Source organism: Peromyscus californicus, unplaced genomic scaffold (genome assembly GCF_007827085.1).
Source record: "Peromyscus californicus insignis strain IS unplaced genomic scaffold, ASM782708v3 Scaffold_15__1_contigs__length_86483966, whole genome shotgun sequence".
NCBI lineage: Eukaryota > Metazoa > Chordata > Mammalia > Rodentia > Cricetidae > Peromyscus > Peromyscus californicus.
This window is the reverse complement of record NW_026294447.1, coordinates 41,061,871-41,077,859: the sequence shown is the minus strand read 5'-3', so window position 1 is coordinate 41,077,859 and position 15,989 is coordinate 41,061,871. Positions and strand designations below refer to the sequence as shown.

General features: G+C 42.7%; 1 protein-coding gene across 1 annotated transcript in view; it reads left to right on the top strand.

Moving 5' to 3' along the window:
- The window catches only part of Ston2 (stonin 2), a 160,105-nt gene that overhangs the window by 21,949 nt on the left and 122,167 nt on the right, over positions 1–15,989 (top strand). Inside the window, exon 2 of the mRNA XM_052738699.1 lies at positions 15,199–15,473. Within this exon, the coding sequence (XP_052594659.1) occupies positions 15,386–15,473 (88 nt within the window). The 5' untranslated portion in view covers positions 15,199–15,385. The remainder of the gene's footprint in view (positions 1–15,198; positions 15,474–15,989) is intronic.

Genomic DNA, 15,989 nt, shown 5'->3' with positions numbered 1-15,989 from the left:
TAGAGTCTGCATTATTTATTTCTTTATCTCCAGCATCTACCATAGTGTCAGAGTTTAGCAAGGCTCATTATCCATGATGGTTAAATATATAAGTTTGTGAATTGCCTCTGAAGTCAAAAGGGTTTGGGATCAGAATTCCCACACTACCTGAACCTGAGTAAGCCATCTGACTTCTCTGGCTTCATCCTCGCCATCTCTCATATGCTGACATTAATAACAGTGTCTTCTTTCAAGGTTGATGAGCAGAACACCAGTAATGATGTACCTCATCTGTGGGATGGCAGAAGTGAGGCTGACTGTGACTAATGCTTGGGTCAGAGTTGGATAATGGGAGAGACAGGCATTAGCATCCATGTCAGCAAAGCTTCCCTTCCCTGGGCCTCTGCCTTGACAGCCATAGAGAAGAGTTCATGGCCCCAGGAAGGCTCAACAGCACCTAAATTATTTCCAGAGACAAAGCCCCTCAAGAAACATAATGTATAGACTTTACTTCTTATAGAAAGCTGTCCACCAGGCATCCTATCACATTAACTGATTTAATAACTACTGCGAATTTTGAAATTACCTGCGTTTTTAAGATGTCCCTGCTCTTGTTATGACTTGCCTGACATCTACTCATTTCTCAATGGCAGTCACCACTGAGGCTATTTCTTCCTATGTTTATTGAATCCTTTGGCAGCATGTCCATGTGTTTTAGTCAAGGAATTTCTTTGAGAAAAACTCTGTTTTAAACTCTTGTTCACCAGATAGAGAGTGCCGGAGGCCTTTTGGCTCCTGGACACCCTTTTGTTGAAGGGCAGAACACCACAGCAGTCCACAACTAGGGCATCCTCACTGTTTCAGGTCATTTGGAATCTGCCTCCTGTGAGTTGGATGCAGCCCATAGTGCAGCATTCCAACTGCACTGGGCATGTAAAAGCATGAACCATTTCTTTTCTTTTGTTACAGTCTCTCTTTAGATGACCAGATCTTTTGTGTGTGGTGGTGACTTCTGGATTTGGTTCTTCAGCCCTAAGAACCTACTAGATAGCTCTCTCAAGTATGTACTAAACATCTATAACATATGTAAGTGTATCATATTTTAAAAGAAATGCTTACCTGGGTATGGTGATGTACACCAAAACTCCCAGCACTTGGGAGGCTGAGTTAGAAAGATAGGATAATTCTAGGAGATATTTTCTTCATTAAAAAAAAGAGAAAAAGAGAGAGGGAGGCAAAGGAAGGGAAGGTATAGAAAAAAGGAGACAAGCTTATTTCACCAACAAATCTTGACTCCTCTCCCAGCTCCAGTCAATGACTCTATCACATACATGTCCTCAAGCAGAATCCTATGAGTGTTTGACATGGTGCCACCAGTGATTCTGTTTTTCCTATCTGTTCATTTTCTCTCCCTCCCACTTCAACCTGTGCCCAAAGGCGATTTAGCACCCCTCACCGGTAGGAAGAACCCTTGGCCGGCGTTGATCATTTCAGCTCCAGGAAACCATGGGCTGTTCACTGGCACCATGTCTCCAAAGAGGCAAGCTAATGTTCCTGTGAGCTCAGAAAGCAAGGCAGGAAAAAAAAAAAGAAATTTAACCACTCATACAGAGAATATCCTTGTAATATGTTCCAAATGCCACATGCATAATTTCGTGTGTTTTGTTTTGACTTTTCTTTGATTTACTACATCCTGTGGCTGCAACAATGGTTGATTTTAGTTGTGGTTCTGTACCTTATGTATAGTGAGATATTACCCAAGAGAGGTCATGGTTTCAAATTTTTGAACTCCAGACTGACTCCATTTCTCATTTCTTTTTAATTTCTTAATTTAAAACCTTTTGAATTTTTTTCTTACTATTTGAAAACCAGAAGTTTTTGACAATTTACATAATCTTTTTCTGAGGATACACAACAAATCATCCATCTCTGCTTACTATCCCACAGTTCTTGAGGCCCTACATCTGCATAGCCGGGGTGGGTTCTCTGCTCAGCTGAACTCACAGGGGTCAGTCAGAGGCGACTGGTAGTGTGCTCACTGGAACTCAGGGGCCCCCTGGGCTTTGACCTGTGGCAGAATTCAGTTCTTGTAGTTGTATGATTGTAGCCCTGCTTAAAGGCTCATTAGTCAGGATGGGCTCGCTTGCATAATCTCTACTTCTTAAGCTCCACTGAATAGTAAACATAATTGTATCCATAAAATCCATCTCCCAGGTAGTGACCACAGGAGAAACAGAACCATGGAACTAATACCAGGGTGTGGGGATCATGGGATCATCTCAACACTCCGATTTCTACCATTTATTTCTGCGCCTTTTAAAAACCAGTTAGCATCATATTCATCTATCTGAATATATCAGAAAATCTACTTATAATAGCATAAACAAAAATAAATATTCTTCCATGTAGCAATAAATAGGTGAGTGATTGTGGATACTGGTACAGTGGCCTTGGTGACATTAAAGCCAATGATTCTGATCCTTCTAATCTCTCCTTCATGTGATCACCCTACCTCCTGCAACCATTGCCATATTCCCAAAAGGAACAGTCAAATGAGAAGGTTTATAGTCACCTGAGCTACATCTGTCCTCTTCCCCAGGGAAGCAAAACAAAGATAAGAAAATACTTCCCAGAACTATGTAGCTTACCATATCTCCATTTAAGTCTGATTGGTCAGAACTTGGTGAGATGGTTACCCCAAGGTCCAAGGAGGCTACGAACACAGGAATAGGAATTATGCCTGTTTTAAACTGATAATGAAAGCATCCTCAGTGCTGGGTGATGAGAGGAAGTAGGTGCTTGAACACTGGTAATCATGTTGTACCTGCCTTCCTGAAGGCTGAATGTGGTACAGCACAGAGTGCAGAGCTTAGAGACTTGTGGTCCTCTCCTAATTCTGTTGTGACCTTGAACTCATCTACAACCTCTCCAAGACAGTTCCTTTGTATATCAACTGAAAGAAATGCCTGTTTTAGTTAGCTTAGGGTTACTGTACAAATAAATTGAGGTCTAAAGTATAGGCCCATTGATAGATGTCCAAGGCCTTGGGTTTGATCCTCAACAAAAGAAAACCCCCAAATAGCGTTAAGAAATTGAAGTAACCCATGAAGATTTTTACATTATGGAACTATACTATTTGTAGTTTAGGGTAACTCTGAAATCAGAATGTATCTCAGAAGTGTGTGTGTGTGTGTGTGTGTGTGTGTGTGTGTGTGTTTAAAATATTTTCATTTCTCAAATTAGTTACATTTAACAATCTATGGCATCTTAACTTCATTGAAATTTAGCAGTAATATTTTGTTAGGCTTCTTGGAAAGACTTAGAGCTATACACAGGAAATATGGCCACCGGGAGGGACCCAGAAGCTTCCAGTAGACCTCCGTAGTGATGGTCACAGCTCTAAAACATGGCTGACACCAAATTACCCACACCAACCACTTACCTTCACACAACAAAATATTCATACCTCTGTTCTAAGAATATGAAATCAGTTAAACCATGGTGAACTTGCCACGGCGGAGTAAGCTATTACCTAAGACTAGAAAGTGCTCTGCAGACATTACTAGGCCTTATAGTTCTGTGACACACTGATCGGTGCCTGGAATGTCTATCACTGGAAGTCACTGACTCAGGAATGACCCAGAGACCAGAGGCAATGCCTAACCTGTTTTTCAAGCCAAGTGTGACTTTGATCTTTGACTGTGGATGTGGGGCTATGGTATGTTGGATAGCGCAACCACAAAGATTTCGAAGAAAAAAAATCATATAGTCGGGTAATTTGAAATTATGACTTGAGGAAAAAACATTGCCCTGTCTCTGGAGGGACTTACCATATCACTGCCTGAGACCCTTCTTTACTTCTCATGACTTATAAAAGTTCAGGAAAACTTTGAATTAATTTCCGGGTATAAGGTCTATTTTTCCAGATATGAGGTATTGTCATTTAGATAATCAGAGCCAGTCTCCAATTTAAAAAAAAAAAAATGTGAACACAAATCAGGAAAGAATGTAGGGGAGGACTCCCAATTCTGGCTGTAACCGGCAGCAAACTGGCCCCTTAGCAGTAATTAATCCCAAAATGACAACCATTTTCAGGCATTGCTCATGATGAAGCCCAAGATTTCCTTCCAGGGGTCAGGAAAACTCAGGAAGGGAACCCCACCAGTGATTGCCTCGGCTCCCTTCCAGGAAAGAGTTTCCCGACTGCCAGGGCTTTAAGCTGATCCCAGCACTCCTGAGAGCTGAGTAAATCAAAATCAGGATTTGGGCTCTGCAGGACGGAGCATGTCTGGTCACATCTGGTGGTGTTATAACAAAATACCTGATGCAAGGCAATGCATAAAGAAGAGGTCTATTTGACTCGTGATTCTAGTGGTTGGAAGGTTCAAACGGCATGGCATCCACATCCTGGTTAGGATCTTATGGCTGTGCCACAGCATGGTAGAAAAACTGAATGAGCAGCAGCCATGTACACAGGGGATCAGGCATAGGCAGCTGCAGTTTCTACCAACCTGCCCTTCTGAAGTGGCATTAATCTGTGCATGAGGGTGGAGCCTCTATGGCCTAACTTATCTACTACGCGGCTCCACCTTTTAAAGGTTCCACCTTAACAAGATTCCAGCACATAAACCTTTAGAAGTAACAAAGTCAGGCAGGAGACAAGGAGCTGAAGGGATAGGTTATGGGGAGCAGAAGCCCGTTGGAGGGAACTCAGAGAATCTTTGGTAGGACTGGAGTGCATATCTACTGACTGAAACCACATAAAGCTTCCTAAAGATGCTGTTCCAGAACCAAGAAGGTCACAAAGACCACTGGGAGTCGGTCAATACCAAGGGGCCTTGGTGGTCCATCTCAGTCGCAGTAATAGAACCTTGCTAACACATTATTACTATTCCAAGCATCCAGCCAAGGTGCAGAAAGCCTTGGGGAAGGGGGAAGGACCATGCTCTCAAGCAAATCTTGTAAATGTTTTTCTATCAAGAGCTCCTCGTAATCATTTATCTATTTATTCTTATTAAGTGGCAAATTATTTTATGTCTGTGTGCTAGACGATATCTGTGTCAATTACTCAGCTCTCTAGAGCAAAAACAGCCACAGACAGCATAAACTAAGAGATGTGACTGTGTGCCAATATAACCTTATTTGCAAAAAAAGAGAAGAGAGGCCGGGGTTAAGCTGTGGCTATAGTTTGTCAAAGACTGCTTGGGGGTTCCGTTCACACTTGAAGCTCACACTCAGGCAACAAAGAGTAGAGCTGAGTCTTGTAAGATCTCCATGGGAGACAGAGCTTGGAAGTCAAGTCCTATAGTAACTAGAGGAACTTAAGAAACAAACTCACCCAACCAAGTAACACGCCAAGCCTGCGCAAGCTCCGGGAGGGGACAGGGAAGCCAGCAATCAGAATACAAGTCAGAATAGAAGTTCACACTCTCTGGAGGAATCTCAAGTCCAGAATGTCTTCAGTGTATCATCAATTATGAGCTATACAAAGAAGTAGAAAACTATTGTCTGTGGTCAAGGAGAAACTTGGTCAAGAGAAACTTGTCCTGAATCACTCAGGTGCTCAGTTTTACAAAGTATTTACATATCTATTTTAAATATGTTCAAAGGACCCAAGGAAAATATTTCCACAATGAGTGAGTATATAAGGTGTCTCAATAGAGAAATAAAAGAAATGAAAATTCTAGGACAGAAAAGTTGAGTGAGATGAAAATCTCCCAGGATGTACTTAGAAGACAATGGAGGGACAGTTAGTAAACTTGAGGATAGACCAATACAAGAGAAGAAAAGAAAGGGTGGTTCTTCATATGTGAAGATCTTGTGTTGAATCATTCCATATTTAAGGAACAAATTGACATACAAATCCAAAAATTACTCCACGCACTTCACATGAGGTCTAAGAAACCTCAGAGTCCATTGCTGAAAACTGAAGATTAAGAAAATCTTGAAATGTATTTTTAAAAACACATCTTTGCACAGGTAATTGAAATCAGCTCCTCACCAGAAGTTCATTTTAACAATGTATTTTACTTGATCCAAGATATCATTTCTGTAATAATTAACAATGTAAAATTATTAATTAGACATTTTATACCTTTAAAATATCCTTATTGAAACCTGGTGTGCACTTTGTACTTGAAGAGTAATTCACTTTGTACCAGGTACATTTATTTCAGTAGTCCCGGCATCTAGTGGCTGCTACCTTAGAATTGAACAATTTTAGATAAATGAGAAAGGTGACTGAATATATTGCTCCACATCTAGATCCTCTCCCAAACTAATATACACTAGTGTTTAAAAGTATCTCTCCCAAATATTTGCTATCTCAAAAGTTCTTGAGCATACCTATATGTGATTAAACATCCTCATTTATTCATTCAAACATATTCATACTCAATAGCCATTTACTAAATAAATATCAGGGCCTACTCTAAGAGTTGGAGACATCTGGAGGACACCAAGAAAACAAGGCCCTCTAAGTCAACAGGACTGAGACACATAAGAACTCAGAGAGACCGAAGCAGCGTGCACATGGTCTGCATGGGTCTGCACCAGATGGGGTCCTAGAGCTGAATGGAGAGGTGGATACAAGCCCCCATCCCTAGCGCAGAAGCAATCTCCAGCTAATAACCACATGCAAATGAAAATTTAGTTTCCTCCAAGGGAGTCAGTCACACTGAGGAAATAAACCACTGTTTGTTTTTTCCAGACAGGGTTTCTCTGTGTAGCCTTGGCTGTCCTGGAACTTACTCTGTAGACTAGGCTGCCCTTGAATTCACAGAGATCCACCTGCCTCTGCCTCCTGAGTGCTGGGATTAAAGGTGTGCACCATCATTCCCCAGCTAAACAAACTACTCTTAAGTGTAAGCTGCATGCCCCACAGTGGATAGCCAACAGAAAACAAACTCAGTGGCATCTTTGCAGGTTCCTTGTCTTGATGTCATATCCGGGCTTTTCCTTTTTTAAAATTTTATATATATATATATATATATGCCCTCCCCTTAACCCTACAGGTCCTTTGAGTATATATTATAGCTTTCAGTTTAGTGCTGTTATAGAATTCCTGAATGTACAAACAAATAGGTCTCTGTTTCTTGTGCCTTTTCTTGGGCTCTTGCCTTTTGTTTGTTTTGTCATATTCTGATGTGTTAGTTTTTGTTTTGTCTTATTTTATTTTATTATTATCCCATAAAAGCCTGTTGGTTTTCTAATGAGAGACAGAAAGGTGGTAGATCTGGATGGGAGGGGATTTGGGGAGGAACTGAGAAGGGTAAATGGAGGGGAAACTGTAATCAGGATATATTATGTGAGAAAAAAATGTTTTCAATGAAAGGGAAATAACAACTATTTTTAAAAAAAGCGTTGGAGACAACATGAAAGATGTGTCCCTTTTCCTTTGGAAGCTCTTGAGCTATTTGGCAGCTAACTCCAGCAGCAGACACTTCATTGTCAATGGAGAAATGAATATAGGTTACAATACAGAACAACAGGAAGGGGGCATGAAATCAGTGGGAGTTGGGGATGGGCACACTGAGTTCTTGAATTTCTAAACTGAGTTTGGCTAATGTAAGAAAGGAATGATGTACCCGGCTTTTTCTTTGGGGCCACCAACCAGCTCCCAAATCATGACACAGAGACTTATTATTAGTTTTGAATGCTCAGCCTTAGTTTAGCTTATTTGTAGCCAGCGTTTCTAACTTAAATTATCCTGTTTCTCTATTACTTTTTACCTTTCTTTATATTCTTTCTTTCCTTTTTACTCTGTGGCTCGCTGAGTGGCTGGGTGGCTGGATGGCTGGCCCCTGGTGTCTGTCTGTCTGTCTGTCTGTCTGTCTGTCTCTCTCTCTCTCTCTCTCTCTCTGTCTCTCTCCCCTTTTCTCCCCTTCTCTTCTTCTCTCGAGCCTAGATTCCTTCTCTTATTCTCTCTGCCTCTCAGCCCGGCCTGTCCTTTCTCTGCCCAGCTATTGGCCATTCACCTCTTTATTAGACCAATCAGGTGCCTTAGGCAGGCAAGGTGAAACAAATGCAACATATCTTTACATAATTAAACAAATGAAGCATAAACAAAAGTAACACACAGTTAAAGTAATATTCTGTAGCATAAACAAATGTAACACATCTTTGCATAGCTAAAATAATATTCCACAACAAAATGAATCTATGACAGGTATTGGAGAAGTCATTGGATTGATTGGCAGATGGCTGCCAAACTTGACTTGGACTTCTTGGTTAAGAATCACAAGACCTAGCCACCAGGGAACAGAGCCAAGGTAATGCTGTGGTTCTGGTTAGGATGCCATACTTGTTATTGTCACTACTGAATTCAGATGCTGCTACCACTGGCCGTGTACCAAATTTCCATTGCTTGCAATGCTACTTGTGCAGCATTCAGAGTCTGTGGACCTTTTAGGACTCTCTCAAGATCCCAACGTCTTCTGACAAATCACTGGATCACCTGACAAGAGGGACAGAGAGTGTTTTCTTTCTTTCAAAAATATGGAGAGTTTGGGTATTTGGTGGGAAAACCAAAATAAGCATGCAACAATAACAGCACAACAAACATGCACATTATAAAGATTTCACAGCCCAGGGGTCTGCCTTCTCTTTCTTTGGATTGAGTGGTTACCATTTGGAGTCAGTGCTGGTTGAATTAAACCTGAGATAAAGAATGAGCTAAGTCTTTAAGATGAGTAGGAGCCCATTAAATAACAATGTAGGGGAAACATAAACCAAGGGGAAGATTTTAAGTTTATTAAATGGATAAATAATTATATGAACAAATGACCAAATAGAACAAAGTGTGCATAGAAACAGTCTTTTGTAGAAAGTAATTTAGTTTGTCTGGAAGAAGGGGCTCACAGAGGGAGACAGTGGCAAAGGAGATGAGGATAGACCCGCAGCACTCCTGCACTGAAGCTGTGGTGTTTGTCAAGCTCCTTGCAGGTACAAAGCATTATACTCAATGCTAAGGGCTTGCAGCAGGCAGGTTGTGCGGCCCCTGCTCCCAGGGAGCCTTTGTGCGGTTCTCATTCTCGCTTCATTTTGTGAGTAGCAGTTGAGGAGTTTTTAAGTAGAACCATAGCATAGTCATTTGCTGGAATTTGGAATCTAGCATAATAGGTTGTATAATAAGCCACAGAATGGGGCCGAAAGCAGGGAGACAGTAGGAGACTAGTAATTAGTAGATGAGAGATAGTGGAGGTTGAACCAGGCTTCTGACGTTGGTTGTTTTACTCTTTACTCTTTTGGGGGGCCCACCACCAAGCTCCCAAATAATCATATGGACACTTATTCTTACTTAAAATGCCTGGCCCTAGCTTGGCTTGTTTCTTGCCAGCTTTCTTTAACTTAAATTATCCCATCTATCTTTTGCCTCTGGGCTTTTTTCTTTTCTTACTTCTGTATATCTTACTTTCACTCTTACTCTGTGGCTGGCTGGGCAGCTGGGTAGCTGGGTGGCTGGCCCCTAGCATCCTCCTCTCCTTGTTTTTCTTGTTCCTCCATCCTCTCAGATTTCTCTTCCCATTTATTCTCTTTGCCTGCCAGCCCTGCCTATCCTTTCCTGCTAAACTATTGGCCATTCAGCTCTTTATTAGACCAATCGGATGTTTTAGACAGGCATAGTCACACAGCTTCACAGAGTTAAACAGATACAACATAAAAGAATGCAACACATCTTTGCATCATTAAGCAAATGTTCCACAGCATAAACAAATTAACACATCTTAAAATAATATTCCACAACAGGCTTCAGCAGTGAAAATGGGAAGAGCTGGCCCAAGGGGTTCTTCAGACTCATTCACTGCCCCCGACTCCACTCCTGCCCCTTTCAGATAAACAAAGTGTAAGTCATTGCAGGCCAGCTGTACCATTGCTGTGTTCCATTCCTAAACGACTTTGTCTTTCCCTTATGTCCAGAGCACCCACTACCAGTCGAAGGTATAGATGAGCCCTTGGTCGTCTCTCAACCCGTATTCTACGCCTGCAGTTCTGCAGGACAGATCATCAGAATAAGTTAGGAAACAGAGGTGACTGTCTAGGTTTCTGAAATTGACTGCAAGCTGGATGAAGACAGTGTTGGTCTCTTGTTTGTCCAGGTACTCTTAAAGTTCAGAACTCTTTGCATCCAGCACAATATGCCTCGTACCAGTTCCTGACGGTGTCAGCCCCTTGACTGTAGGGCACACCAGAAATGTTGTGGTGACTGGTAACTCTCATCGTCAAGCTGCTGCTGAACACAGAGAGCGATGTTAATCTCCCCTAAGCATGCTCTTGAGTCACTGTCCACTCCTAAACCTTTGGCAGGTTTTCACTTCCCATGGGACCTTCCCTTTAGCTTCTAAGGTCCCTGGGTCCTTCTCTTTCGCATTTTCCCAATACACACCACCATTCTCATCAACTTACCAAGCACTTACTGCTAGTCTTCACTCACACTGATCTCTCTGTCCCCAGAAAAATCTGACTCTCAACTTTGAGCGTTCCAGAGCCCAGGGCATCCTCCATATCCATGTCAGGCCCTTGTGTTTCCATCTCTCAGAGATCTCCCCATGGCTGACAGTCACACCACCCCTGCACGTCCTTCAGCAGGCAGTTGTTCCCAGACTTGTGTTTGCTATTCTGTCGTGTCTCCCCCACCCCCACCCCAGCTAAGTTATGGCTGCCTAAGGATGGCTGTCTCAAACAACACTTGGCACGTTTCCCAGAGCACCGAGCTCATGAGTGAGTATTGGAGGACCGACCTAAGATGATCTACTTAGGACGCCAAGTGCACTCTCCAGCTCCACGTTTTTTAAGGCATAAGTGATGCTGATAAAGAGGGGTCTGTACAATAGCAACCCGAAGACTTCAGTGGAATTTCTGGTATCTCCAAGTCGCTCTTGCTGCTGATTGTGACTCACCACTTATCTGTGGTGACTCCAAGCCTCATTTTATGATTCACACTCTAAAAGTGGGGTGAGGTTTTTACTGAGAAACTAATTCCAGTCTTAACCTAGCCTCACAATTACTGGGTTACTCTGTGGGTTTTCAGCAACTAGCAAAGCACTTCTCACAAGTACCTAGAACACATGTCACAGGATATGCTGGGAGGTTCCCTGTAATAAGTGTTCTGTCAGCCTTTGGATTGCTCAGTATTTACAGCTGGCTCATGCCCGACCTGGGATGGATAAACTATGGAAGAGCAGAGAACTCCTTGGGGGCCCTTCTTCCGTTTCTTCTCGCTGAGTGATGGTTTTGGTTTCTCACGCAGAATGTGCTTCTGTCTGAAAAGAGGAAGTTTCAGAACTGGCCTTCTGGGCCCTGTAACCGAGCGCTTAGCTCTCCTTAGCTTCTGAGAGACCTGTTCTAGAAGAGTGAAAAGGGAAATCACTGGAGAGAGGATGCAGAAATGACAGAAATGGGGCAGCTCTACAGATCGCGACTCTAATCCAAACGCTTCTCTCAAAGAGGCCGTACCCTAGGGTTTGGAACGGCGCCTGGCACAGTGATCCCTCTGTAAGGTCATCCGCCAGTATCATTGTCACTGTTTTGTTGCTTTCTGAGACAGAGTCTCATGTAAGCCCAGGCTAGCCTCAAACTTTATGTAGTTAAGATTAGCCTCGAACTTTGAATCCTTCTGCCTCCACCCCCTGAAGGCTGGGATTACAGGTGTGTGCAGTGTATGCAGTGGTGGGATTGAGTCCAGGGCCTCAGGCATGCTAGGCCAGCAGTCCACCAGATGCTCAATAACTCCAGCCTATCCTTGTCATTGTTCCAGAGGGCTAATTATGCCCACTACTAAACACTTGGTGTTCATGATTCCACTGAGTGGAAGTAGCTGGAGGCTATTCTATATCCCGCCCGGTCCCACAGCCACTTATAAAATAATCACTCAGAGGCTTATATTAATTATAAGTTTGGTGGATTGCTCAGACTTACTACTAACTAGTTCTTACAACTTAAAATAACCCATTTTTATTAATCAATGTATTGCCACATTGCCGTAGCATTACCGGTCTGCTGGCATCTTGCTCCTTGGGCAGCTGGATGGTGTCTCTCTGACTCCACCCTTCTTCTCCTCATATCTCTGCTTGGATTTCCCACCTGGCTCTTATCCTGCCTTGCTATAGGCCAAAGCAGCTTTATTTATTAACCAGTGGGAGAAACACATATTTATAGTGTACAGAAAGACATCCCACGTCAGAGTGCTTTGAATAATGAAGTGAGTTTTGTTATTCTTGGTGTACAGAGGTAAACTGAGACTTAAAGAGGTTGAATCATGAGTTCAAACACTTGTGCTGGCTAATTTTATTGCAATTTGACATAGGCTTTCAGAGTCATCTGAGAGACGGGAACCCCAATTGAGAAAATGTCTCAGTAAGATGGGCCTGTAGGCAAGCCTATAGAGCACTTTTTAAATTAGAAATTGATGGGGAGGGTCCAGCCCATTGTGGGTGGATCCACCTCTGGGCAGGTCGTCCTGGGTTCTATAAGAAGCAGGCTAAGCAAGCTATGGAGAGCAAACCAGTAAGCAGCTCCCCTCCATGGTCTCTGCATCAGTTCCTGCCTCCAGGTTCCTGCCCTGTTTGAATTCCTCTCCTGGCTTCTTCAGTGATGGACTATTACCTGGAAGTGTAAGCCGAAATAAATCTTTTCCTTCCAAGTTACTTTGGTCATGGTGTTTCATCACAACAATAGTTACTCTAAGTAGGACAGCACTCAGATCTGCACTGGGCCATGAGATGGATCAACAGGTAAAGGCGATTGCCACCAATCAGATGACCTGTGTTCGATACCCAGGATGTACATGGTGAAAGGAGAGAACTGATTTCTCCAGGCTATCTTCTGACTTCTACATGGTATGCATGCACACATATATGTTTGTTTTTTTTTTTAAAAAAAGGTGATTCTAAAAACACACTTAGGAGCTGCGATCCTGAAAAGCTTACCTGTTCTTAGGGTTTTCTGTTCCCTTCACCTTTCCCGTCCTTCTCCCTGTCCATCCCTCCAACCCCGCTTATCCATGGAGTTTGCTGGGCTCACCACTGTGGGATAAGCAGGATGTTTTTCCCATTGAGCTGTGACTCGGCATGTGTCAGCACATGCCTTGCATTGTGGCTTTCTTTCTGAGAGGCACAGCGGAGGGGGGTGCGGGGCGCAGCTTTACATCCAGCTGCCTTTTCTGAGAAGATGAATCTGACTCTTCATGCTGTCTTATCTTGGCTCGCAGCCATTACCACACTGAGCGACTCTGGCACTGATGTTGATGGGGCCAGAGAAAAGCTCACGGGCAGCCACACATGGGAACCAGCCCTTGGAGTTTGGGGCTGTGTTGCTTGAGGTAAGATCTGGTTTAGGACAACAGTATTCTCCAGGCTGCTTGCACATGCCCAGTCCTGTGGCTGGTAAGGATCTCAGGGGAAGGCCTTGGAGTACAGACTTGTGGACATTCCATCCTTTGTGCTCACTGGGTGTTCTGGCAGATCTCCATATGGGGAGTTTGTCGGGAAATGCCAATACAATTCCGTTGTAGTTGATGTTTGTAAACTACTTTGGTTGCATGTAGTCTATATATACTCTGTAGTGCTTTTTTTGTGGCTGTGACTCAAAGATTACAGTGTTTTGGAAATAGAGGATCTGGGCTCAGGGATTCAATCTGTCACCCAGCAGCTTGCTTTTTCCAGTGTACCTGTTTGTTGTGGCTTCTATTTGATCCTTCTTTATATAGGGTGCTGCCATGGAAAACAAGAGTCGTTTTGCCCTGAAACCATGAATTTTTCCACTTAATAAGCCTAGAAGAAGCATTTTAGGAATGTTAGGGCACATTTTAGTGTTGAATAAGTCACCTAATTTCTCTCTACTCAGATTTTTTTTTAAATCTACAAAAGAACTATATCGCCAACTGCCCTAGTCATCTAAAATGGATGGTGAGGCCTGTGAAAACCACTCAGTTGGTAGAGAGCTTGCCTACTGCGCAGGAAGTCCTGAGTCTGACCCCCAGTACCACTCAAACCATGTGTGCCACTGTACACATATAGTCTCAGCACTCAGGAGGTGGAGGCAGGAGGATCAGAAGTTCAAGGTCATCTTTGTCCACATAACAAGGATATATGAGACTGTCTCAGAACAAATAAACAACAACAGACCAGTAGACTGACAACTTAAGTGAAGGGTGGTATAAAAATAGGTTTCTGACAACTACGAATTTTATAGCAGCAGTTGCTTTAAGAATTATAAAACAACTTTTTCTCACCAAACAAGGCAAACCTATTCTATTTTGTTTTCTATTCTGATTTTTCTCTCAGTGTAAATTGTTCACAGTAGATAAAACTTAGAGCAAAGTTTAACTTCTATTGTTACTGTGGAGGCTGAGTTACATCACTCTAGAAACCATCAGAATAGTGTATTTGCTTAGCAAGAACAATGGTGTGCAAGACAGATAGTCGCTCATTTGTGAAAGCACATTAATTTTGCATTAATTCTCATTTTATTCATTCATCATAAGATCAAGAGGTAGGGTTCAAGTTGTAAAAAGGCATTAATAACACAAAGAAAATTGTAAGCCAATTAAATAATCTTGAACATCCACAGACCGTAATTGCCATACAAGTAGAGATTTGACAGTTATACACTAATTCAAATCGACCAAGATTGAAAATGTATTTAACTTGCTTTTTCTTTTTAATCAGTAAAGCAAATATTCCCCAGCCTCCTACTTCAAATGAACAAGAGATGACTCCATTATTGTTTTGTTTTTTTCTTGATTGGTTAAATCATGCTTGGAGATGCCATCTGGATACAGCTGGGTTTCTGCCAGAGATTCAAATCAGCCTCGCAAAAAGTTACCTGCCTGGGGCAAGAAAGTGCTTTGGTTTAATGGGAAGGAGCATGCTTTTATTTCACCAGCTGGGTAAAAACAGTGAAAGCACTCTGAACAGGTTTTAATACTTAATAATAACCAAGTAGCCTTTCATTCTAGACAACAGTATTTCTGAAACAGAATGACTGGGGAAGTTAGGGAATTTAATCTAAAAATGCTAAAATGTAAGTGGTCTGATCAAAATCCTTATCCAAGGATCACGGGGTTAATAGAGAGTGTTTAGTAGAAAAAGACGAGGTGAGAGAGACATGGCATGTTGGGAACTACCCAAAACCTCATCATGGTGTTCAAAGCCCTAGACCCCCGTGGATTCAGCGTGATGCAATGTTTACCAATTTCAATTTCCTTTCTTATGAAAACAGATCTCCACCTGGAAGATTAACCAAAGGCAAGGAGGACCAATGTTGTCTCTGTTCTGAGCGCTGCCATTCACAAGACTTCTGTGACAGACTGTAGACCCCAGCTCACTGTGCTGCCCTGCTCGCCCCAGACATCTTTCTGGGGTCTACTTGAGGTCAGCAGTGTGAAGATGAGCATCATCCTCTTAGCATGACGACCTTGGACCATGTCATCGCCACCCACCAGTCAGAGTGGGTCTCCTTCAGTGAAGAGCCACTGTTCCCCACCCCTTCAGAGGGTAAGGACACGATTTCTTAAAAACGCAAGATTTGTGTCTGGTTCTTGGTCATTCCTGGGTAGGATTCTAGGAAAGGAAAAAAGAAAAAACCATTTGGTCCCTTCCAGAGATATGCATGGATTCTTTCATTCAGTAGCCAGAGGAGGTGTCTTCTTAAGGTGAGGCAGCACCAAAACCCTGGGATCCCCAAAGGCATGGGCTCCTTCCTTCCAAGGGACTTAACTTCTAATGCATATTGCTTTACTTTGAGCCACTTTGGCGGTTACACCCAGCAGCTCTTAGGATTTTCTCAATTTTTAAAGTCTAATTGCCCAAAGTGACAGCTAGGTTCTGAGCCAGATCACAAGACTCTAACCTTGTCGTCATCACAGATGAATGGTATGCTCTTGGGTGAATGATTGGTGTGTGTGTAGGGGGAGATGGCAGGTGTTCGGCACATGCACATGCCATGCCCTTCTATGTGAAGGCTAGAGCAGGGCATCCGGTGTCATCAGTCTCTGCCTCATTGTCTTGAGA